Raw genomic sequence first — 25,994 nt, 5'->3', positions numbered from 1 at the left:
AGGAAAGATCGTTCACCTTGAGAGCTTTAGCAAACCTTTCCTGCTAATATAGCAGCCTCCTCTGGGGAAAGAAAAAAAGAAGGAGGGGAAGAAAGAAAGGGGGGGAAATGAGGCACACCGCCATAACGCTGGCCCAGGAAGAATTTTTTCAAAAGACTTATTGCAAAAAGAAACATTAAACATTGCAGATCAAGGTCCTCTCCTTGCAAGCAATTCGGGGCAGAGGTGCTCCCGGAGAGTTTGCAATAAGAACTTCCAGACCTGGTGGGAACCTGGCAAATTTCACCTTGAGGAACAATCACAGCATTTTCTTTTACAAAAAAGATAAACAAAGTAGAGAAGCAGGAGGGCGAGAGAAAGAGAAAGAGAAAGAAGGAGAGGGAAAAGGAGAGCAACAGAAGTTCCCTGTTCCTCATCCAAATGACTTTTCAAAGAAGATTCACATCAGACAGAAGGAAAAGGTAGCACAAACCGCAATGTTGTTGTAAGACAATGAGAGTAGGAACAAGGCTCTCTCTTACCTTGGCTTCACATTTCTTGTGACAGGAGAGCTTGCAACCTGTACGGGAAACAGAAAAGGAGCGGGGAGGGGAGGGGAGGGGTGGAAGAAGAGAGAAATGAAAAACAAGAAATCTTACGTTTCAAACCGAAACATTCAAGAAACTGGGGAAGAAAAGGGGCCTCACCCAGGGAAAAAAACGGAAGCAAGGCAAGAAAGAACAGATGAGCAAATCCCCCCCTCAAAAAAAAAAAAAAAAGAGGGAGGGGAAATCACCAAAAAAAAAAAAAACTCCACCCAACCCTAGACTGTGCTACAAAAGGAGCCGCTTCCAGGCTTTCTGAACAACTCCTGCGAGCAGGGGGAGAAAGGCTACACACCACACGCAGGAGGGAGGGAAGGCAGAGGGAGGGGGGAAGTAACCCTCTCCGCACGCTGGCACCTAGCCAAAGATAGCCCAGGCTGCACAGGTACGCGCCAGCCTGCTCCGACAGCTCCAGTCCTGGGGATAATACTAAGCACATTGTTTGGGAGCTGCCTGCCAGCCCACTGCGCTGTCAGAGGCTGCCCTGAGGCTGTGCATTTTTTTCCTATTTCCACCCCTCCTTTCGTGACTAAACTTCACACACACACACACACACACCCCACACACAAATGGGCCGAGCCCTCCCTCTTTTGGGGAGTCATGTTTCTAAGTCGTTAACTCCAGCAAGAATGTTGAAAATGTACAGGCTATGCTCCCCTCCTTAGGAGGCAGCATCACTTTACGGTTGTATGGATTTGGAACAGGACCAGGAAAAGAAAAGAAAAGAAGGGGGGGATTGTTCCTCCCTCCTCCCACTGTCCCAAAAAAACCAGCTTAGGAAACAAAAGGATGAGCGTTCTTGGCCTAATTTTCTCATCTCACCTTGCTTTGCTTTGTTCAAATGTTTGTTGCAAAAGCTCACTGGACAGCAAGGCAGCAAAGTCATTATTTTATTATATCGGCTGTTCAGGCTGGGGAAAGTCCTTACAATCCATTTCCTCCTAAGAGCCCATTTTGTTCCCATTTTGCAGAAGAAGAACTGAGGACATGGAAGTAGGATTGCCTCAGGCCAACCACTAAAGTCCTAGTCTGCTCAACTAACCAATAAGACAAGCCAATTCACAAGGAACTATATTTTAAAATGTTACATTTGAAAGTACAGTGGTACCTCAGGTTACATATGCTTCAGGTTACATATGCTTCAGGTTACAGACTCCGCTAACCCAGAAATAGTGCTTTGGGTTAAGAACTTTGCTTCAGGATGAGAACAGAAATCGTGCTCTGGCGGCGCAGCAGCAGCAGGAGGCCCCATTAGCTAAAATGGTGCTTCAGGTTAAGAACAGTTTCATGTTAAGAACAGACCTCGAGAACGAATTAAGTACTTAATCCGAGGTACCACTGTACCATGATTCAGCAAAGGGCCTCTCATCCCACTCTACTTTTGAACTGTGGCTTCTTTGGCATCCGCATCTAATGTGGAGCTCACTGCCCTCTGCAGCCAACCCCAGCAGTCTCCACTCAGGTAAGACCAGCAACAAGTGAAGGAGGAAGACTATGGGCTCATTCATGCTGTTACTTAATATGGATAGCAAGCTTCCTGTGCCTCCATTCATTCTCTGCTGTCCATCTGACATTCTCCCTCAAAATCACTGCTTCCAACACTTCCCCCTCCCACAATCCAGATTTCCTCATACCTTCACCTTTTCAGAATGTCCCTGGTGTAAGAAAATCTAGATTGACAGAGGGGAAAGTGTGGGAAGGCAGTGATTTGGAGGAGAACATAAAATGGACAATGGACGCTTAATGGAGCTACGGAAAGCTTACTATCCACATTGAATACAAGTGTGAAGAAGCCCCTTGTTCCAAAGACTGCTCTAGTTGGCATCATGATAACAAGCTCTTCCCAATCAACTCATATCATAAAATGAGCAGAAAGGTGAGTACTTTATTATGCCTCCTATCCCTTCTAATAAGAGCTGTGGTTGAGAGTTGAAGCTGAACACATTTTAATTAGAAATCTGCCACCAGAAATCTGCCACCTGCAGGCTTTGCAGCCAGGTAAGCCAGGTAAGGATTCAAGCCACTACCATCTCTGGTCCAAGTCCAGCTTTCTATCTCCTACAAAAGGTGTGGGCAACCTGGTGCTCTCCAGATGTTGCTGGACCTCAGCACCCATTATCCCAAACCCCTGGCAATACTGGTTAGGGATACAGACTGCTGTCTTATACTGATTCGGCCCATTGGGTCCATTGAGTTCAGTAGCGTCTGCTCTGACTGGCAGCAGCTTTCCAGGATTTCAGGCAGAAGTATCCCACCTAAAGATGTGGGGAAATGAACCTGGGACCTTCTGCATGTTAGGCAAACAGTCTATCACTGAGTTGCATCCCTTCCACATGGGCTCGATGGAAACAGGAGTTCAAAAGTATATTGAGAGCCATCATCATCCCCCAGCCCAGCCCTACAAAACACCAGCTCATCTTAGCCAAAAGGCTAGGAGAATGTAATAACAAACTGTTCACCTAGATGATAAAGGTAAAGGGACCCCTGACCGTTAGGTCCAGTCACAGATGACTCTGGGGTTGCTCATCTCGCTTTACAGGCCGAGGGAGCCGGTGTTTGTCTGCAGACAGTTTTTCCGGGTCATGTGGCCAGCATGACTAAGCCACTTCTGGCAAACCAGACCAGCGCATGGAAATGCCATTTACCTTCCCGCCAGAGCGGTACTTATTTATCTACTTGCACTTTGACGTGCTTTCAAACTGCTAGGTGGGCAGGAGCAGGGACCGAGCAATGGGAGCTCATCCCATGGCACCGACCTTCTGATTGGCAAGCCCTAGGCTCTGTGTGATCAAAATCCTCACAAGCTTGAGGATGAAGTGAAGGTGGGGGGGGACTGGGGGGGAGATTATTTTTTTCATGCTTAAACTGCCTTGAGGCTTTAAAAAATATTTTATGTTAAAAAAGAAAAGCACGAGATAGAGCAAAGCCAGATGCATTGCTTTTGCTCCTCTCTAAGGTTTTGAAGTTGTGTGAGCACAGAGCTGTTACAGAAAGCACTGCAAGGAGGCTGTGTGCATTTCAAAGTACGGTACCTTCTATAAAACATTCCATGTGGGACGGGGAGCATGGTGGACTCCTGAACAATAAACGCATACATGGAATGTCATGGGAATGCCTTAATTCCACAAGCACATGTTCTCTCTGCCTCCCTAACCCAGCACATTGGTAGAGCTCTTGAGCGCCTGATAAAAATCACTTCCCAGTGCCATCCAATTTTGTCTGGGAAAGAAAGCTCCCAACCCAACTTGCAAGGTCAACTTAGTACCATGCATGGAGGTGCATTAGCCCCTACATAGAAATGCTCTGTGTATGCTCCCATGTCACAAGGACAAACAGAAAAGGCACAGAATGTGATACTGAGTGCAGGCTTCAGAGTGCTTTAAAGAAATCCCAGATTTCATTTTACATTACTGCTCTTAGAAATGTGTGGCCAATGCCTACTGGAATGGTGGCTGAATAAGATTTCTAGGGGGTGGGCATGAAACATTAGAACCTTCAATAATTGCTTCTTCCTCCTCATCATTAACAAAATCAAATTCTGCAAAAAAAGGGGAGAGCCTGAAAATTATGCAAAATAAATAGAAGTAATGCACGCTTGTACTACTTGGGGTTTGTTCACACTGGAGTTCACCATCTGTGTGCAGCTCTTTGCATTCCCATGTAAATGCCCCAGTAATTTCAGGTTTACCCAATATGGGTAAATTGCGGGAAATCAGATTTGTTCAAACTGCTCCATTTGGGGTTGCAGGTTATTTGTTTTGGTGCTTTGGGGTGGGTGAATCAATTGTCACTTTCTGCTGCTCCCCTTTTCATGTCCACTACTTCTTCAATGCTTTCACTTCATAACTGGTATGCTCCTGAATAGAGGTTCTTTTTTTTTTTTCTCAATCCCTCAGATTTGCACAAAAACAGAAAACTGCACAAGCAAACCACATTTAAAAAATTCTGTACCAGATATCCTGGGCAGCAATCTGAAAAGTCGGTGCTGAGAATGTACAATTGCTTTCATTTCTTTTTTTCAACAGAAAGGCGTGAAAGGAGCATAGCCATATATCAGATTTGCACAAAAACCAAATGCTTCACAAGCAAATCTACAAGTGCCTGGCTGTGTGCTTTTGCACAATTCCTGGGCAGGGAAATACTAAAAGGAATGCCTATGGGTATGAGCAAGAAGGACTGAAGCTGTTCCTCCTATACAAATTCAAATACATGCAGTTGTGGTCTATTCTGGTCTAAACTGAATGGAGGGAAAGTGGATAAACAGCTAAAAATGCCCAAAGGTGGACAAGCCTAACCATAAATTATTTAGGTTGTAGAATTCAGTATTTCTTGGCACACAATCTGAATTGTCTGGGTGCATAATTTATTTTATTCCATACTGAACATATATGGTGCTGTCCAAGTGATAAACTTAGTGGAGGCAAATAACAGCTTGCTTTTACACCAGCCCCTTTTCTTTCAAATTTGCATCATTCATTCATTGATATTACAAAGAATTGAAACAACATCACTGCCAAACTGTTGCAATCCAATACTTCTCCTGTTGTTCTTCTATCCTTCTTTGGTTCATAGCACTTTTTTTAAAAATGCAGTACATTTCCTATCCATCAGGAAGTGGCAAAGCTTTTTATTACAGCAGCTAAGAGGAGCTATTGTGGGTGGAGATGTACCAACATTTCCTGGTTGCACTGCCTTCCATGAGTGCCAGGCTACTCTTTTATTTTATTTATTTATTTGCTAAATCTGTGTCCCAGCTTTCTGCCAAATGGTGCTCAAAGCAGCTATGGGTCCTGCAGTGTGGTTCCTCCCACCATTGCTTTAAAAGGCAAATGCTGAAATTAAAATAATTTTTAAAAATTCCTTTGACGCATTCCGTCACACTTTTTAATATAATGTTTTCTTTTCCTATCAGTGCACAACAGCACAAGCATGTTTAATATAAAGAGGAGGAGGAGGAAGTGAAGAAGTGAAGAAAGAGAAGGAAGAGAGGCAGGCAGCCAACCGTTGCTGCCACTGGGGAAGAATAACTGCATCGCCAGAACTGGACTCCTTACCCCAGTTGAGATCAAGCACTGGAGAGACCGTCCAAACTTGCCACAGTCAAAACAACAGAGAGCAAAGGAACCCCAAGGCAAGCAGAGAAGACAGGGATTGGAACACACACAGAGGGACAGAGGGCTCACCCACACTTGTCCCATGTTTTCTTCTGCTTGTTCCTGCTTTCTAGACATGGGTCCAAAGGGTTTTTCTTTCATCCTACCGCTTTCCCCAGGAAAACCCGCTGTTTACTGCTGAATCGCCAATCCGCAGAAAACCCAATTCAGGTTTGTAAACAGCGATCCACTAGTAAACAATGGGTTTTCCCAGGGAAAGTGGTGGTGCAAAAGAAAAAAACCTCTCAGAACTGTGCCTAGAAAGCACAGCACATACAGTAGCAGGGACAAGCTCACAATTACCAAAGGAAAGGGCCGGCCAGGAACGGAATGCACCCGACTACTGTCCTGGTACAAAGAACATGCCAATAACCACACCACGCTTGCCTTATATTCTAGGAAATGTCTGGCTGAAGCGAACAGAGCTTCCTTCTGATTAAACATACGTAGGATCTTGCTTTAAGGCCTAAGTCAGCCATACCCATCCTCTTCTGCCTTCGCTGTGGGAACAGTCTCAGTGAAGACAGCAAAGAGGAATATGTTGCACTAGATTATGTGCCGTGCGGTACCATCGTTTGAATATTATTTGTAGCTTATCACCGAAGAACCATAGTATGGCTTGCAGACCAACAGTGACCATCTGCTGGCCGGTGTAGTTACAGGGCCACCAGTTGCTGGACCAGTCATAGGAATCTGGAGTAGGGAGGCAAGGGAATGCATGCCTCCCCTGGATGAACCAAAAAAGTAAGGCCTCAGCTGCACTATAGATTTAAAGCAGTTTCATGGCTTCCTCCCGAGAATGCTGGGCCAGTGCCAGATTTACGTGTAAGCTAAACATGCTATAGCTTAGGGCTCCACTCTCTTGGGGGCCCCCAAAAATATTTAAAGAGGAAAAAATTGCATTTCACTATTAATATACTTCTTCTTAATTGTATTTCAGTTCAACAATTACTTTGATAAAATACATATGTGCAAATGGCTATAGATACCGATTAGGTCCATAAATTACCATTCAACACAAAAAACAGTGATAATTTGTTGTTGACAAAGGACAACTGGACATATAAAGGGCCCCACCTTCAGTAGCTTAGGGCCTCATCAAACCTAAATCCGGCCCTGCTGGGAACTGTAGTTTGTTAAGAGTGCTGAAAGTTGTTAGAGTTACATGAGGCTCGAACCCACAACCATGAGATTAAGAGCCTCATTCTCTACCAACTGAGCTATCATTGTTAGGAGACCCCTATTCCCTTCACAGAGCTAAAATCCCCAGAACTCCCTGGGAAGAAGGGTTGATTGTAGCACTGTGAGGGGAAGTGAATGAAGTCGTAGCAATGACTGGAATTTATGAAGCCAGTCTAGACAATTAAATAAAGAGAAGGGTAGGACACGACACAACTATTGTCTGGAGAAAGAACCTCTTGGTCCATTTATCACAGGGGCAAGGGGCACCATGGCTGAGAGCATGATTTAAGCCAGCCTTGCAAAGTAACTGTTATATCCATTTTGCTGGGAGTTCTGTATGGCATTCCGGCAGTCCAGTCCAGTGCTGTTTGTTATCCTGACATGTTGGGTTTTTGTTTTGTTTTTTAAGGAGAAATGCATGGAATTGTGAAGTTGATTGCAGCAGCAGTGCAATTAATTAAGGGTGGACGGGTGAATAAAATCAGGAAAAGAATGGAGTATTTCATTTGCAGATGGAAGGATATCATCAAGATTATCTGGAAACTTACTGAAAACACATTAAAAAGTTAACAATAAAAGATTAAATTCAGGAGTAAGAAATATTGAGATATTGGGCCTTCTCGGTAGTGGCGCCTACCCTGTGGAACACCCTCCCATCAAATGTCAAGGAAATAGGTACGTATCCTATTTTTAAAAGACATCTGAAGGCAGCCCTGTTTAGGGAAGTTTTTAATATTTAAGGCTGTATTGTTTTTAACACTCGATTGGAAGCTGTCCAGAGTGGCTGGGGAAACTCAGCCAGATGGGCGGGGTATAAATAATAAATTATTATTATTAAATTATCATTATGAAACTGACAAAAAATAAGATATGGGGAAAATTAGAATATTTAGTAGAAAAGAAATTAACAAAATCAACCATGGCAGAGGTGGGAGTCAATACCAATGCTGCATTTTGTATTTGAAGTATTGTTATTGTTTCAAAATGATTAATTTTTTAAAAGAGAAGAAGGGCATCATCAAAACACCAAGTGTGCCCAATGAATGAGAGGTCTACCAATGGAGAAACCATGGAGAGGGAGAGCTGGTGTAAGAGTTACTCAAAGGCCAGGTCTACTAAGCCTCACCACTCAGGCACCAGATATACCAAAAATGGAAGATCTGTTACCTGATAGTAGTTATATGTATAGATACTTGATGTGCCCTATTCCCACCCACCCATCTTCACCCCATGTACACCCAACATGCCCGAATACTACCCCTTTCTGTTTACAGGAAAAACAAAACAAATAATCAATTAGTCCTGTTTCCATGGGGCTCAGAAATCACAGGACAAACAACAAACATGCTTTTCGATGATATAGCATCTTGTGATTTTGCATGATTTTGAGGGTTTAGTTCCTAATTTTGCTCTGACAAAGAAGCAGCCCTGCATCTCCACCCAACTGTGGCCTGGTAACTAACAACATACACAAGCACAAATTTTCAGATTTTGAGTTACTTTGACAATATACAAGTGACATATTGTCAGGGCTGCCTCAGGTCCCAGCTCACAAGAGACCAACGCCAAGTCCAGTTTATATACAAAAATGTTTATTGAAGTTCATTGTACGCTCCACAGCCGAGGCGCGCAGCCCCACGTCTGTTACGCTTAGACCGCTGAAGTCCCCTCTGAGTCAGTCCCTCCTCTGCACCAGTTTAAGAGGGCTGTGCTGCTCCACCTCTTCCTTTCCTTCCTTTTCCGCAGGGTCTTCCTGCCCCCTGGGGTTTCGCCCCTCCTGGATTCCCCTGACGTGGAATCCCCAGACAGCTCTTCCCCCCTCCTGCGTGCTTTGGGACCTGGCTCCTCCTCCGGGCTCCCTGTTCTTCCGCGCGCCTCCACATTTGAACTTGGCGCGCGTTCGCAACCGCCAACCTTCCTCTTGACAGTTACACTAATCCCTGCACTACTCCCCTCCCCTTCCGGGAGGATGTCTTGCTCTGATCTCCCCTCCCTCTCTGCTTTCGGACCTGCTTCTCCTATCACTCTGGAATCTCCACCCCCTTCACTGCGCTCTGGCGGAGAAGCCGGTCCCGACTCCCAGCTCCCACTTTGGGTTCCCCCGCTGGTCCCCTGCTCCTGACGAGTCCCCCCTGTGACTCCCCTTGGCCTGACCACAGGCGCCCCCTTCTGGGAATCCTCCGATTCACTTGAAAGACTCATGGAATCCCTCAAGTCATCGTCATCCTCTTCCTCGCTGCCCTGGGATTCTTCCCCCTCGCTCTCTGTCTCCTCCCTCACCTGTGCCTCTGTCCCTGAACCCCTGACACATATTATCATTTGGCTCATGGTGAATTTCCTGGGTGGCCTTCATTACTAAACAAGATGTTCACCCTTGCAGTGGGGGAAGGTATGCATTTAAGGTTTATTGCTCTCTTAATATTTAATGTGTCACTAGTTGATCTTGAGCTCCATTGGATGAGCACTTAGCAAAGAGGAGATTCTAATGCACGTAACTACATCCAACACAAACTTTGCCTTTGCTAAAGAGATCTTGCGGTGCATACACACCAATCTGGCTATAGTGCATTTCAAAGCACATTGTGAACATTTTCTCATAAATCCATATAATGGTCCTATAAAGTACTCCAGAACTGTTGTTCTTACTTTGAAGGTATGTGTCTGCGTGTGTTGGGGCTGAAAAGGAGAGAAGAGATTTACCTAAAGCCATCTCCTTGCACAGCTGAGGGGTTTGTTGGGTTTACGGCAGTAGTACTAGACCAGCCATTTAAAAAAATAAATCAAAATATAGCTTCATCTTTGGTAAAGAGCCTGTTGTTTATTCATGGTACAGATGATAAGAGAGGGGACGCTTGGTTCTCTACACTATTCCTAATAAATCTTATGGCTATGTACAGTTTTAAAAAAAGACTCTCTTGCTGTGTACCGGTAATTCTTTCCTGGGAATATGGTTTAATACAGAGGCATTGACTTTTATTATAATGGGAATGAGTATAGCTGGGTGTCAAGTCGAACTAGCACCTACTTTAACCCAGATTAAGTGCTGCAAACCAGCGCAGAATTCACCCTAGATGGGGACATGGCCCTGTTGAGGGGCAACATTTCCAGATTTATGCACTGCAAAGTCCCACTCCATTCCCCTTTCCTCCCCAGCCCACCCCTGTGAAGCCCGAAACTTTGGTATGTTGCCAGCAAAGCCTTGGGTTGGGTCAAGTTCAATCACCCCAGAGCGGTTTACATTGGCGGCTGCAGCCCTTGCCAGAAACAGCATCTGTTACTTTGATACACAAGACAGCCATTGTTCTTAGCAAGGAAAGGTTACAGGAGCAGGGGATTGCTATACAGGATATGTTACCTTTGCATTTTTAGGCCAAGATTTGAACAGTAGAGAAAACCTGGCCTAGCAGTGAGCAGAAGAGGAGCAGGAGCCAGGGCACTTGGACTCTCCTCAGCTCTCTCTGTCCTTCTCTTAAAAGAGAGAGAGAGAGAGACTTGGGACAAGAATGCAGCCAAGTCCAGACTTGTTAACTGTACTTTTCTGGGAAGTGGGCTATCAGTATCTGGGCTGATCTACCCCTCCCAACAGTTTTTGAATCTTATCCATGAAACTCTCTTTGTTCTGCTTAGCCTTATCTAAAGTGGATTTATTATACTTTAGTTTGTTCTGCAATGCCTCCCCAATGTTACCATATTATTGCTATAGCACAACAACAATAAACCAGAACAATTATGTGATATGCACTGACTGAAAATGAAGCAGTGTGATCGCCCCATGCGGAATAAAAGGGACACCTGGAGGGACTCAAAAGAAACGAGATTTGCAGCAGGTAGCATAAGTGACACAAGGGAAGACTCCCAAGGAAGTGCTGGCAGCCTTAGCTCTGTTGTTCAGAAGAACTCACTGCTGCTGAACATCCAAGTCCAATTTAAAGTGCCAACTCTGACCTTTAAAGCCCTAAATGATTAGGGGTCAAGTTACTTGCATCCATATGAGCCTGCCCATCTTGCAGGTGCACCACTGGGTACCATCAGGCTTGAGGGAATGCGGGAAAGGGAAGGACTTTTTCAGCAGTGATCCCTCACCTATGGGACTCCTATGGAGTTATGTTTGGCTCCTTTCCAGTTTTATTTTAGGTAGCCCCTAAATATAAGTATTTTTCAATCCACCTTTGGTTAGGTAGCCAGTAGGGTTTAACAACTGGCTTTATTATTGCTATTGGAATGGTATCTGATGTTAGAGGCTGTCATGTTATTACATATGCTGTTTTTGCTTTGTGCTGCTCTGTTGGTTTTTAAATTTTAAAAAAGTTCTAATCTGTAGGTTGCTTTACTTATTTTGTTACAATTTTTAATAGCAAGTGGGTTTGAAAGGACCTTGGTCCTGAAAAGGGCCCCATAGTCACTCAAATGATGAAAATATATAAAAATTTAAAACAATATCAGATATCTTTTGACAGCTTTGTTTTCAACAAAAATGTATGGACGCAATCCAAACATATGTAAATATTAAAATATCTCTTCCAGGGTTCTTGCCTTTGCTTGCAAAATGAGTCAAAGGGTGGGGGGGACTTCAGGGTCAGGACACTGAGTGTGACAGCCAGCAAATGATTCCAGAGCAATACTTATTCACCCAAATGTCAGATCTTGACCATAGCATGCATACTTAATCTTGAAAAGCTGAACAGCCCTAGAAAGGAGCACTTCAGTTCCCTGCTCTATACGCTATCTCTCTGTGTATAGGATCCTATATGAACTATCTAGTCATCCTGAGCCTTCCTACCAACCTTTTCAGCTGATCAGAAGTGGACAGAGGCCAATGGATTCCAGTCAATTTCTCTCTCTCTCTCTCTCTCTCTCTCTCTCTCACACACACACACACACACACACACACACACACACACCTATCCCCACAAGAATTGAGGAATTTTCCCTGAATTCCTTTGTAAAGGCTTATAGCCAAGCCCCCAGCATTCAATTTTTCTCAAATACCTCAGTTGTCAACGCAGCCAACTTAATATTTCGAAGTTTCATGACAGAGTAATATGACCATCATGACTAGAATTATGCAAACCATCAAGCTTCTTTCTTCTTCTGTACTGTTAAGGTCTTCAGGCCTGCATAATTCAAAGGAGTTTTTTTCATTTATTTTGAGAGGCATGTTAATAGGTGTATAATTCTGTTTTGATGAATCAATAGGTGCATAATGGCCAGTTGCAACTAGAAATGAACAGGAAGGTTAAAAACCCAAAGCTATTTAGTTTTAACATTTTTATACGGTCTTTCTGAAATAGGTCACCCAAGGCAGTCCACAAATATGCCAAAACCAAATGACACCAAGACAGCCCACCAGCCAAGCAGCATGCAGGATCTCAGGGCTACCCATAAAGCTGTAACACAATGCACTGTGGGGACAATGAAGCCCAGAGCCTGTGCTGTAGTTTCTGCTGGTGCTGGTGCTGGTGCTGTGCACCAAGCTATTGCCTAAAAAGTGCAGCAGTGCTGAAGGGTTACATGCACTACATCACTCAAGGTAGGATGGAGGTGGATCTGCCAAGCACATCATTGTGTGCCTGCCTATAGAACATCTGGCTGCTAACAGCTGCTGCAAGACCAGCAGTTATTCATCGCAAGAAGATTGCCGTTACACAATTGCATGCAAACTACTCCAACTCAAAAAGATCAGGTTGGAATAAAGGTGCTTAATTGAGTGAGGGCTCAGTGAATGATATCTGGGAAAATAAAAATAAGACACCTTAGTGATGTGTTTGATCATATCTGGATTTTCCAACTGCAAGCAGTAGGGTTGATTTTATGACTGCCATTATTAAGCATTTGCTACTATTTGTACTGCTTTGTTTTTACTGCAATTAATTATATGTTTGCAGATTTAATTGTTGTTGCTGTATGCATTTTTGGGCACCCGAGTATCCCTAGTGGTTGAAGGTGCAGGATATACATTGAACAAGCAAACAAATACAATTGTGTCAAGTGCTGGCTTATGAACTAGATGACTTTTGGGCCCTTTCCAGCCATACAGTTTAGTGGAGCATGGCAATAGCATGATAATAACTGGAACTGTGTTATGATAGGATGCAACTATGGCACCACCTCTAGCCTGGCACACACAAGCATGCAGTGTTTGGGTGGCCGCTTAAAATGGCACTGCATTGCGGGTGGGGGCAGAGAGCTGTTCCATATGTCCTGTTCTTCATGTACCACTGGTCATCCTGAGAATCTGGCCATTATCTCCAGATTCTCCTAACTTTGGTTAGGAACAGGAGGAGGGAACAGACTCCATTTAGCAGCTGCCAGTGGCACTGCAGAAAGAGTCAGATAAAGGCTATCCTGTTTCCACTGCAATATTATAGCTTCTCTCTTTCTCCAAGCTACCCAAGAGCCACTCAAAGGGAAGCACATTGAAAGGTTCAGAGAACCCAAATCGCTGAAGAACTGCCAAGAGGTATGGTAATCCAAATTCCCATTGGTGCCAAGTCCTTAAAGCCAGAGGAGAAGCAGCTCCGTTCCTCTTGAATTCATTTATTCTTGTTTAATTTTAATTGTTTTTCTACAGCATTTTTAGCTGGCATAAAGCTTTACCATTCTTATCTGGAAATGGACAGTAATGGCCTCCTGGGAGTAAAGAAAAGCACTCTGGAATTACAAGAATCTGAGAACTTCTCCAGAAACAGTTGCATTTGTTAATATTTTACCCAAATTAAGCTCTCATTTCTGATACAGTCCAGTCGCTTGTAATGCACCTAATGACCAAGAAATGTTTGCAAATAAAACCAGCAGCTATTAGCTCTCCAGCAGAACAGGAAGCAGCAAGTGCTGTTTCGGGTCATATGAGATGCTGACGCATAAATAGGCAAGTTACAGGAAATCAGTGTTGTTTAGCAGGCAAAATACGGGGTTTCAGCTTTTAGAAGAATTCAGTTCCTATATCCATGTTCCTAATTTAATCGCTGCACCATCAAGTGATGACTAGCATATCTCAGTGAGTCAGCTCACATCCAAGACCGCAAATGGAACTTCCATACTACCTCAAACTATCTCAAGACACTCATCTTTTGAAAACCATGGGATCCATTTATACATTCATCCACATGTTGAGAAATATGAGTGGGGCACGCTCATGTATGAGCCAATCCTTGGTGGGAGAAGTCATCGCCCTTCAGCTTCCCCCTTTGTTAAATGTGAGCTCAGGTAACTTTGCAAGCAAAGGTGGAGGGCAAGCTACATTAAAGGTTGACACACACTTTGCGCAAACCAAAACAAACCAAAAAGTGGCACAGCACAGAGAAAAAGATGGGAAGGGCAACACTTGTGCCTAGCTTCAGTAAACAATGGCTTATAAAGTCGCAAACATACACATCAATGCTACACAAATATAATAGGACTTCTGAGCAATCCAGTTACTTGAAAAGTGAGGCAGGCTAGCAACCTTTGCCATAGTGTCTTCAGATTGGTTGCTTCTGGAGAGTTATCAAAAGCTGGAGAAGACAACCTCTTTAAGTTTTTTGTGCCTGCTTCTGGGGCTTTCTCTTAAACTTCCAGCTGCTGGACTAAGATGGACTTCTCCTGAAAGCTCCCATCATCTTCCACCTCCTCCTCCTCTCCCAACTTCAGCCACCTTCTCTGCCCCTCTGGAGCAGCAGAACTGTCAGAGGCTCTATTTATCTCAGGAGGTAAAGGCTTCCTAGTGCTCATGCTCAGAAAAGAAGCACCAACAGAAGCTCACAAAGTAGCAAGTGGGGACCCCTGGTGGAGCCCACTTATGCTCTCCCAAATATTTCTAATTTAATCGATGTGCCACTGAAATTTTGGTTTGCAGAACAAGCCAGACTACATGTACGTGCACACATGCATGGTGAGAATATACAATTTCAGCTAGATTTTCTGCAGCAAACATGCCATTAGGTTAAAACATTGAAGTGCCTTCTTTGGGGCTTCCTGTTTAGATGCTAGAGGGGCTGTGGCTGCTCCCTTCCACACTGCAGCAAGGGTAGGACGTGCAAGCGCCATGCAATGGAGGGAGAGAAGCCTGAATCAGCCCAGATTTCCAAGCAAAGACTGGTGGCTTAATCAGCCCTCAGGCATTCTCTGCTGCTGCGCTTGTTTCCTGCCTGAGGGAACACAGGAAGCGGGCATTGTTGAAGTCTCAATAAGCATTTCCTCCTTGTCTGAGACATCGGAAAGAGAACTGTGCACCTGACCAGGTCCGATAAAAAGAACTTGGCTGAACATATGAACACAACTCGCTGCCCAGTGACTTCCACCTGATCTGTATCAGCTGTGTCAGACTGACAGTGTGAGCTGCTGGGGTCTACAGTGGGCCATCCCATTCCTTCCGGCACATGTGCGCTCTTCTGAGTCACATGCAAGACGGGAAGGTAATGACCTCCCATTCCTGCAGTAACCTCCTGCTCAACTTTACTCATCCATGTTATTTGTGCAGAAGAATCCTTCCCCTCCCAGAGACCACCCTTCTACCAGCGACAAAACCCATTCTGGCTGAGAGTGCAGGAGTTTCTAAACTTACAGAGCAGTGCACTACGCAAATATGAAACAATCAGAGCTACCTTCAGCTAAAACTGTAGCTTGTGGTGGTTTGAATGAATGCCTCCAAGTTTCTTTCTCTTTTCCACCTTAGACTCTGGTTATTTTTTTGAAGAGTTACTAAACTGAAAGGCACTGCTTGCTCTGCCCTCCACAGAGACCACCAAGGGGCAGTTCACACAACCATCCTGTGTTCAAAACATGGACAAGATGTGGACGTGATTCATCACAAAGTGGCAGCCATGATTTTGCACACTATCACTCAACTCAACTTTCAGAAGGTTTGGAGAGGGTGCAAAGTCAAAGGCTATGTGATGATGAACCACTCACAAGCTGAATGCAGCATGAATGTTGTGAGCCCTAAACTATATATAAACTAGTAAAATAAATAAACAAGTTAAAACTATAAAAAGCAGACTCTTCTGCTAAAGCCAAAGGGTTGCAGGGCCTCAGCCGTGAGTCAATTCTTATCCCACCTAACGTTTTAAGTTATGTGTTATGTGCAGGAATGTAACAAAAAGTGGGAGGGCAAGCAGAGGCCTTCTAACAGAGGAGGGAACTGTTCCATCCTAAGCAGGTGGGCTATTTCCCTAAACATTTTCTCCCAAACCTTTATAATAATAAACCCCAGGTGCCCATCTCAGCTCTTTCCAAGCTTGCAGGAAAAGCTCTCCTTGTCTTACTGGGTGAAAGGAAGCTTTTTATTTTTCAAAATTGACCTGGGTTGGGGTTTTGACAGAGCCAGGGGTAGGGCTATGGTGTTAAGGAGTTGTGCCTCCAATATGAAACATGGACTGCAGCTGTGAGCCGAGATACTTTGCATTTTGCGTCTTTTCACGCATGGAGCAAAAACAGGGAGGCTAAGAGAATACATTGAGCTGGAAAGCTCTCTTTGTGGGGCGCACACGGATCCTGATTTAGGCTAAAAATCAGTCAAGAGCAGATTTCAAAGGCGCCAGAAGGGGGGGAAGGGGGGAGAAGAATTGTGTGCTGTCAGTGTTCACTCAATTAGCATTTCAAACATGGCAGCAACATCCTAAGCAAATATAATTAAAGTGTGCTCTGGAAGGGATGTTTATTTTAAGGGGCTACTAAATACGATGGTATATATGTGCATGTGTGTGTGTGTGTATTTGATGAAACACAGTAGGTCAATTCACATCCCAGCTCTTTCCTAGAAAGTGCTGCCAGATCTTTAACATTCATTGCTTCTATTTTAAATGTGTGTGATATGTTCCAACTTGTATAGCTAGCCTGGACTGTATGAGAACCCAGATGAAGGCTAGGGGGTATCACATACTTGTTCTTGAAAGAGTGTTAAAAACAGAAGCAGCAAATGTTGAAAGAGCGGTAGTGAATTATAAGAGTCACATTCATTGCCCTGCCCACTTTTACCTCTAGCTCTGCTCACCACTGGCATCTGGCCCTCGGAAGGATACCCAGAAAGGAATGCAGCCCTCAGGCTGAAATGAGTTCCCCACACCTGGCATGCTGCATGCCACCCACCACAGGCCTATCTCATTCAGTGTGTTCTAGAACATAACAGTGAATTATCAGGGGCTAGAATGTTCATTGGGACGCAGGTGGCGCTGTGGGTAAAAGCCTCAGCGCCTAGGGCTTGCCGATCGAAAGGTCGGCAAGTTCGAATCCCCGCGGCAGGGTGCACTCCCGCTGCTCGGTCCCAGCGCCTGCCAACCTAGCAGTTCGAAAGCACCCCCGGGTGCAAGTAGATAAATAGGGACCGCTTACCAGCGGGAAGGTAAACGGCGTTCCGTGGGCTGCGCTGGCTCGCCAGATGCAGCTTTGTCACGCTGGCCACGTGACCCGGAAGTGTCTGCGGACAGCGCTGGCCCCCGGCCTCTTGAGTGAGATGGGCGCACAACCCCAGAGTCTGTCAGGACTGGCCCGTACGGGCAGGGGTACCTTTACCTTTACCTTTACCTTTAGAATGTTCAAAGTCTAAAAGTCATTTGCCAAAATCTCCACGTAGCCTACAAGCATAGAGTCCTTTCCCAACTCAGCTACTTTTCCCCCCTTCCCAACAACCAACCAGGCAACCAACATGTCCTGCCACTGCACTCCATCCTCTGCTTCTTGCCACTCACCTGCCATCTTGAACTACGCTGCTTCCTTCCCCAGCCCAACCCAAGTTCCCCTGTGACTACCTATGTTTGAAATCAAAGAGTCCACATCACTGCTACCACAGCCAGCACTTCATCCTCTACTCCAGGGGTCATGGGAAAACTTGTTCTTCAGCAGTCCCCTAAGCATGTAAAACCCACAAGGAGCTGCTTTTTGCAGCTCTGCTTCCATCGACAGTTGACGCACTCAGATGTTATGTTTGGCTCACAAGACTAAGAGTGGGTGCCCCCCTCTTGTACCATAAGGGCTGGTCCACATGTTAAAAGGAAGCAGAACAAGGGTGCATCTTGCATTTATTTTCTGGGACTTGTGGATCTCATGCATTGCGCATGAGAGTCCCACTTCCCAAGTCCCACTTCCCAAGTAAAAATGCAAGTGAGGAAGGAGCATGAATCTTTTTTGCAATAGGTAACGTGGCTCTGAAGGAAATACCCTACCAGCAAACTGGGACTTTGCATGGGGATATCTTCACCACTCTCTGTGCTAAGCTGCAAAACTCTCAAGGAACAGCCTGGAGTACAAACAGGCTACAAGTGCTTAAACCTGCAGCTACAGGAGTTGCCTGCAATAATTCTTTTTGGGGTCATGACTGCAGAATTCCAAAGCATGTTCTTCTATCTATTGGGCATGATAAAAGCTGAAGTCGCTGCCAGCAGATGAGGATCTAATACCAAATCATTATAAATGCAACACTGAAACATGAAAATCTATTACTTACAAAGGCAACCCATCACATTTTTAAGTGCTTACCCTATTTACCAAGCCCATACTCCATGTCATACCAGTTCAGCAATTCCTGGGGTTCACATGAACACACGGCACATGCGTGGGCTAGCAAAGGGGTTAGGGATCTTTTCAAAATATGTTAGCGGACACACAGAGCACCTAGATGAGTAAATGCTTTGTGAATAGCAGTATTATAGTTAAATATATAAGTATCAGGGAAGCCCACATTTCTATACTTTTTTGCTAAAGATTGCACCCCCACCCTCTTCAAAAGTGTCCAAATCTGGTCTAGACATTACATCTACCACATGTTTAAGCCCACTGTGTGTTGTTTATGTTCATTTGTAATTCCTACCATGTGCAGCTAGCATGCTGGATCACTTCTAACTCAGAAACCCATTTCCCACATTCCGTGATTGCTTGGCATGGCAAAGTTTTCCTATGAGGTTCAGAAAGTTCATATGGGAGCAACATCATGGGAGAGGTGTTTCCAGGACTAAGGTGAAACTGTAAAGCTCCCTTGTTATTTTTGCTACTTGTTATTTTTGCTACTAGATGCTACATGTTGTTTAACTAATCTTGTTATATTTATAGTACTGAAATGTGGGAGCGTTGTATGTTATTGTATTTTTGTTTTGCTATGTTATTATGAAATTGTCACTATGGTATTGCTTTGTTATGTTATTGTGAAATTGTTGCTGTTACTATTTTGCTATGTTATTATGGAATTGTTTTTATAGTGTTCATTTGAAATGCAACTCTGTTTCTTTGTTGCAGGCTGCTATGTGCAGGGGGAGGGGGTTTGTGGGAAAGTGGCAAACAAATAAAATGAATGAATGGATAAATGAATGAGTGAATGAATGAACTGCTGAGCCTCATCATGTATCCGTCCAATCAATTGGTGTAAGTGCCAAAGCACCTGAATGTCTGAAGATGATTCTGCACCCATTTTTCTATGGTTGTGCTTGTGCTATTCACAGACCTGAAAGCATACGGTCCCCCAGACTTTGCTTTTAGATTCCTAATTTGCCAATTACCAGAAGTGAATTATGCACCACATTCACACCATAGCCAAACTTTCCTGGTAAGGAAATTGAATGGAGTGCTATGAAAGTCACCAACATACCCCTTCTGGCACCTTTCCTGCCACAACAGAATGCGGGTAATTAACTGCACCAAGCAATGGTTCCATTTCATTCACACAAAGCTTCCATGGAACGAAAAGGTAGTAGATGCTAAGTGTGACATCCTGTGGCCAACTGCAAAACTACAGTCACTGAAATACCATTGAGAAGACCTAGGAAGCCTTGGAAACACCATGAAGCGTTATGGTAAAAAGCGTTATCTGCATCATTTCACCTCTGCTCCCGCCTCCCCACTGGCTTCAAAATTGCCCACAGGGGCTACAAAATGACTATTTACTTCACAATCACCCCGTGTCAACTTACCGCAGTATTGCCATATGGATATAGGACACTTCTAGTGTTTAGCCACATAGTGAATTTCAGGGTGCCTATGCTCTCCCATATATCTACGAGTGTCTGCTCTGCTACATGGTCAGATACTATAGACAGACAGAATGTGTACCGGACATGGTTACACGCACATGGTAGTAAGTTAGAAGCTCATCATTGATTGAGCAGTCATCTGTAGACACCTATTGGAGCTCTAGAACCTCCACATGGTCCCTCCTCCCCACACTTGTAAAATGGGGACATCATTGTTCCTTGCTATAGCTTATATTTCTGTATCTCAGATTTATATCCCACCTTTTTCCCTGGAAACATGGACCTAGATCTAGATGTGCTTCATTTCAGCAAGCTGGCGGCCTCATGTGTGTTCACACTATACTCTTGAACACTGCTTCTTCATTTGGCTGAGGATGGCGAAGATTGTCCAGGGTGCTACATATTTTGGCCAGGACCATTATACAGTTTGTTCACCAAACTGAATCAGCTCTCCTTCCCCACCCAACGAACAAGCTATATTTCACATTCCAACCTTTCCATGCCCAGCCTCACTCACCTCGGCAGGTGCTACCCTCCCGGGTAATAGCCTGACGACATATCCCACATGGTTTCACTTTCTTGAAGCTCTTCACTTTGAAGGTGTGGGATGTGGATGCTTCAAGGTCCTCAGGCTGCAGAGAGGAAAGGAAAGAGAAACAGCGCTGTTAAAAGAAGTAAAAGAGTTCTCCATTTTGAAACCAGTGAATGGATTAAGAAATTACTAAGCAGAGTTTGTGGAGTTCCTGCTTTTATCACCAAGGATCTACCTCATCTAATGCATGTTATTACTCTTGCAGCACACTACCCAAGCAGTGACAAAACCTCTCCGGAGAAAGTGAAGCAGTTCTGCCAAGACACTATTGAAAGACCTACAGTAGCTCCCAGTACATTTTCAAGCACAATTCAAAGTGTTGGTGCTGACCTTTAAAGCCCTAAACAGCCTCAGCCCAGTATACCTGAAGGAGCATCTCCACCCCCACCGTTCAACCCGGACACTGAGGTCCAGCGCTGAGGCCCTTCTGGCAGTTCCCTCACTGCGATAAGTGAGGTTACAGGGAACCAGGCAGAGGGCCTTCTTGGTAGTGGCGCCCGCCCTGTGGAATGCCCTCCCACCAGATGTCAAAGGAAAAAACAATTATACGACATTTAGAAGACATCTGAAGGCAGCCCTGTTTAGGGAAGTTTTTAATGTATTTTAACCTTCTGTTGGAAGCCGCCCAGAGTGGCTTGGGAAACCCAGCCAGATGGGCACAGTAGAAATAATAAATTTATTGTTATTGTTATTACTATGCTACCTAAGCCCAGAAAGGGAGTGATGAAGACAATGTGGCAGCTCCTTGATAATAAAGGGAATTCTCCACATGTCCAGGGACTAACTCCTTTCTGCCACGCAATCCACAGAATTTAGAGTTCTAGAAACTGAATGACATGGGAGATCCAACAGCACATCACACATCTCATTTTGAACAAAGAAACGCACTGTCCACACATGAAGGAAGCAAAGGACCCCAAGTGTGTAATGATAGTTTTTACCCTATGTGTGAGTCCCAATAAGCATTTTCATCCCCTAGCTACTGTATTGGCCCGAATATAAGCCACACTTTTTTTTTTTCAAATTCCGACCCTGAAAAGTTAAAAGTGCGGCTTATATTCGCAACCTTACAAAAACTGGCTTTTTGATCGGCTGTGAGGTGGTGCACTGTTGCAGGGAGCCAATCAGCTGGTCTGTGATAGCGGTGGTGTTGGAATTGGCAGAGCTTGGCTGCAGCACTCAGGACCACGCGGGCTCCGGATGTGCCGCAGAAGCCTATCAGCTGTGAGGTGGTGTTCCCCCAAGCTGAGCAGTGGCTGCTGCCCACGCAAAGTTTTTCCTACACAGCAGCAGTGTCCTATGCACTGCAATCTCCAATCAGCTGTGAGGCAGTTCCTTTACAGCTGGGCAGCAGGCGTCTTCCAGTTACTGTATTTGGCAGTGGATGACCACGTGGGCTTCAGTGGTGAGAGTGTGCTTGTTTGGGACAGGTGCTTGGGGGGGGGGTGTTGGTTTAATGGTATTTTTTATTAAGTTTTCAACAAAAGTAACAACAGAAAAAAATAAAAACAGACAGTAACAAATGCAATAACATCCATAAACAAAGAAAACTATACATAAAGCAGTATCAAATCTATAAAATGGGATTCTCCAAATCCCGTGACTCCCCCCCACACACACACCTTCCTCTGGTTCCTTAGTTTTCTTTTTCAACTGTATATCATTTCTACTCCAAATTATTTTTCTACCTCAAATGGGACGGGTGCTTGTTAATCCCCATTTGATTCCCACCCCCAAACCTCCCTGGGCAAGCCTCGTGTGTGTGTTTATGTGTGTTCCCCCGTTGTGTGATTGCACTTCATTGGGCGAGTGCCTTTTGGAATTCTGCCCCCCCCCCTCCAATTTTAAGGGAGCGGCTTATATCCGGGTGCAGCTTATATTCGGGCCAATACGGTAGTATGCATTTTGCACTCTTGAGCTCAATTTAAAAAACAAAAACAAATGACACTATGAATTTGTGTTTTATATCTGGGAGTGCAAAATGCGACATATGGAACAGCTCCAAGGTGCCAGCTGGTTTTGAAACATTATGCCATGTAATGTTTTGCTGCTCTTTGGTTTTATTGAAGGCTTTTAATTATCATGTCTTCTTATGGTTCGATGTACGCTGCTCTGGGTACTTCAGCTGAAAGGCTACTCATAAATACCATTCAAAAACAAATAAATGAGATCGTTTTTAAGGACTTCTTGGATCCAACATCAGCAAGCACCAGCCGATATATAATGCATATCCTTAAAGTGCAGCAACATTGCTTCCCTGTGACTGGAGAGAAGTTGGGGGGTGGCAAACTAGATGGGGTGAGGTGGCTGATTCTTCACATGCCTCCCCCATTCACAAATAAAATGCAGGTGAGACTAATGCTAACATCAAAAGGGGCACACAAGTGTGGGTAGCTGATTGCTCCCTCCTACACACACACACACACACACACACTCTCTCTCTCTCTCTCTCTCTCTCTCTCTCTCTCTCTCTCTCTCTCTCTTACCCCCACACACTCTGCTGCTCTCAGGCACTTTTCTCCCAGTCCAGCTTCAGCACTTGAAAAGAGGCACACTCAAAGCCACAAAGTGAGGAGAGGTATAGTAGGGGAAGGTTCAGCTCCCTTCACCATTACGTGTCACATTTTATTGTGAAAAACCAGATCAGGAACAGGGATTGATTGGTAAACCATTCAGGTATCTGTACCTTGTTAAGGGAACAGGGGTTTCCTACAACTCTCAGTACCCTCAACAAACTACAGTTCCCAAGATTCTTTGGGAAAAGCAGTGACTGTTAAAGTAGTATTACACTGCTTTAAATGTATACTGCAGATGGGGCCTCAGACTAAGGATTATTATTTTAAAGGTTCATTTCTTCACTGCACCACTGGGTGCCAGTCTCCATTGCTAATCCACCAGCAAAGCAAGTTCTGGGTCAGATGTTGCCTCAAACATCCTAGGGACAGCCACTGAAGGAAGAACCTTGCTAGCTTTTCTTGCAGACACTTAGATTGCAGCAACATTCTACCTACTAGCAAGTGGGCTCTGGGTTACTCTAAAAGCATCTGTCAGACAGCGAGCCATTTTAGTGAGATGCCTGGATATAGGTAGAAGTGAAGCAATGCAGGGGGAAGGGGAAGAAGAGGGGGACATTCTCCTGTTAATTTCTCCAAGTTCAAATTAATTTGCCAACATTCACATTTATATTTTTCTAGCTTTTCTCACCATGATGCTACTTGAATTAAGGACTGAGGACAAACTGTACAAGTACAGTGGTACCTCGGGTTAAGTACTTAATTCGTTCCAGAGGACCGTTCTTAACCTGAAACTGTTCTTAACCTGAAGCACCACTTTAGCTAATGGGGAAGAAGAAGAGGAGTTTGGATTTGATATCCTGCTTTATCACTACCCGAAGGAGTCTCAAAGCGGCTAACATTCTCCTTTCCCTTCCTCCCCTACAACAAACACTCTGTGAGGTGAGTGGGGCTGAGAGACTTCAGAGAAGTGTGACTAGCCCAAGGTCACCCAGCAGCTGCAGGTGGAGGAGCGGAGACATGAACCCGGTTCACCAGATTACAACTCTACCACTCTTAACCACTACACCACACTGGCTCTCACCACACTATATAATATTGGGGGGTGGTTGGGGGTGAGTACGCGGGTGGTGCTGTGAGTAAAAGCCTCAGCACCTAGGGCTTGCCAATCGAAAGGTCGGCGGTTCAAATCCCCGTGGCGGGGTGCGCTCCCGTTGCTCGGTCCCAGCGCCTGCCAACCTAGCAGTTCGAAAGCACCTCCGGGTGCAAGTAGATAAATAGGGACCGCTTACCAGCGGGAAGGTAAACGGCGTTTCCGTGTGCTGCGCTGGCTCGCCAGATGCAGCTTTGTCACGCTGGCCACGTGACCCGGAAGTGTCTCCGGACAGCGCTGGCCCTCGGCCTCTTAAGTGAGATGGGCGCACAACCCTAGAGTCTTTCAAGACTGGCCCGTACGGGCAGGGGTACCTTTACCTTTATGTGTGAGTCACATTTTTAAGAAGAAGAAAAAATGAAAGAGTAGATATTCAACATGCATATACAGTGGTACCTCGGGTTACATATGCTTCAGGTTACATACGCTTCAGGTTACAGACTCCGCTAACCCAGAAATATTACCTTGGGTTAAGAACTTTGCTTCAGGATGAGAACAGAAATCAGGCTCCGGTGGCGCGGCAGCAGCAGCAGCAGCAGGAGGCCCCATTAGCTAAAGTGGTGCTTCAGGTTAAGAACAGTTTCAGGTTAAGAACAGAACTACAGAACGAATTAAGGTCTTAACCCGAGGTACCACTGTAAATTTTGAAATGTTCTGAATTTTTGGAAAAAAATTGAAAAATTCATCTGCGCAAAATTTCAACATTAGTTACAATGGCACATGGTAAAGGTGGGAAATCCCACTATGTGTATTAAGAGGAAAAGGGCACACAGACATCCCATCAGTTCTGTTCCTATTTGGATATCATCCCTTACTCCAGTACAGCCTTCCGTGTGCACTGCAGACACATCTAGATGCACAATCCCATCTGCAATACTACTGCATACATATCCCAGTTGTCCTACTGAACTGGTTAGGCACAACTTTTAATGTGACTAGTAGTGCCCATCTGCATCTAGGGGGCTCCTGTTATGTGTGACTAGTTGCCTGCAATGACTGGTGGACTGAGGCTCCTCTCAGCATCTTTTGATTCAGCCAAAGCATGAGACTTTGTTTTTATACTTGAGAGACAAGAGCAAACTATTTGTAGAGCTGGGTGGGCCCGAGTGTAAAGAACATGTTGGCTCAAAGAGACCAGCCCTTGCTTCCACAACAGAACACAAAGTCCCTTCTTTCCTCCTAACCACAGGTTTCCAAACAATGCTGTGGACAAACTACCACAAATGGAAAACAAATGTAGCCAAGGGTATATCTGGGTAAGTGTATGCTAAAGGAATTGTTATTAAAATTTACTTTTTGTGTCTTGTCAGAAAAGGCTTCAATACATGCATCTCGGATGCTGAAAGATCTGACTCCCAGTCTCAGCCAGGCAGAACCCCCTTGGTAGTGTTGCCTAATGTGGACTTTCACAGGCACACCAAAATATAGTTTCACAGCATCTGTACCATGATCCTTTAGGAGCCAAGTGTTGCAAATGGCTATAGCTCAGTGGCAGAGCATCCTGCTTTGAACAGAAAGAGCCAAGATTCAATCTGCAGCATCTTTGGGCAGGGCTGTGACAGGACCCACCCCCCAAAAAAAATCCCAGAGACCTGTTGCCCATGGGTGTAGCCAAGGGGGGACCCCCCCCGATCATTGTAAAACAATAGAAATACTTAACTAACTGACCAATCATGTCAGTTCTGCCCCACCTAACAAAAATCCTGGCTACGCCCATGCTGCTGCCTGTAGTGTAAGCAGTAAGGAGCTAGCTGAACCACAGTCCTGGCTCTGAATAATTTCAAGATGAAGGGGTATGTTGGTCTCACCACACCACACCCACACCAAATCCCACCACTCACAAGTCATTTACTTCTTGTCTCCTCCCCACAAGAGGCCATGG

At 44.8% G+C, this 25,994-nt stretch overlaps 1 protein-coding gene across 14 annotated transcripts in view; it reads right to left on the bottom strand.

The window, feature by feature from the left end:
* The window catches only part of TNS1 (tensin 1), a 318,113-nt gene that overhangs the window by 196,862 nt on the left and 95,257 nt on the right, over nucleotides 1-25,994 (bottom strand). For 13 of the 14 annotated variants that reach the window (XM_077934370.1, XM_077934367.1, XM_077934376.1 and 10 more), the window contains exons 2-3: nucleotides 20,372-20,486; nucleotides 522-559 (exon numbers count right to left, since the gene is read on the bottom strand). In XM_077934370.1, coding sequence (XP_077790496.1) covers nucleotides 522-559; nucleotides 20,372-20,486 — 153 coding nt within the window. Of the gene's footprint in view, nucleotides 1-521; nucleotides 560-686; nucleotides 708-20,371; nucleotides 20,487-25,994 lie in introns of those variants that run through there. The other variant, XM_028742419.2, reaches the window with a different exon arrangement.

Source organism: Podarcis muralis, chromosome 1, assembly GCF_964188315.1.
Source record: "Podarcis muralis chromosome 1, rPodMur119.hap1.1, whole genome shotgun sequence".
In the NCBI taxonomy this organism is placed as follows: Eukaryota; Metazoa; Chordata; class Lepidosauria; order Squamata; family Lacertidae; genus Podarcis; species Podarcis muralis.
Note: the sequence above shows the minus strand (reverse complement) of the source record. Positions and strands in the feature narration are given on the sequence as shown.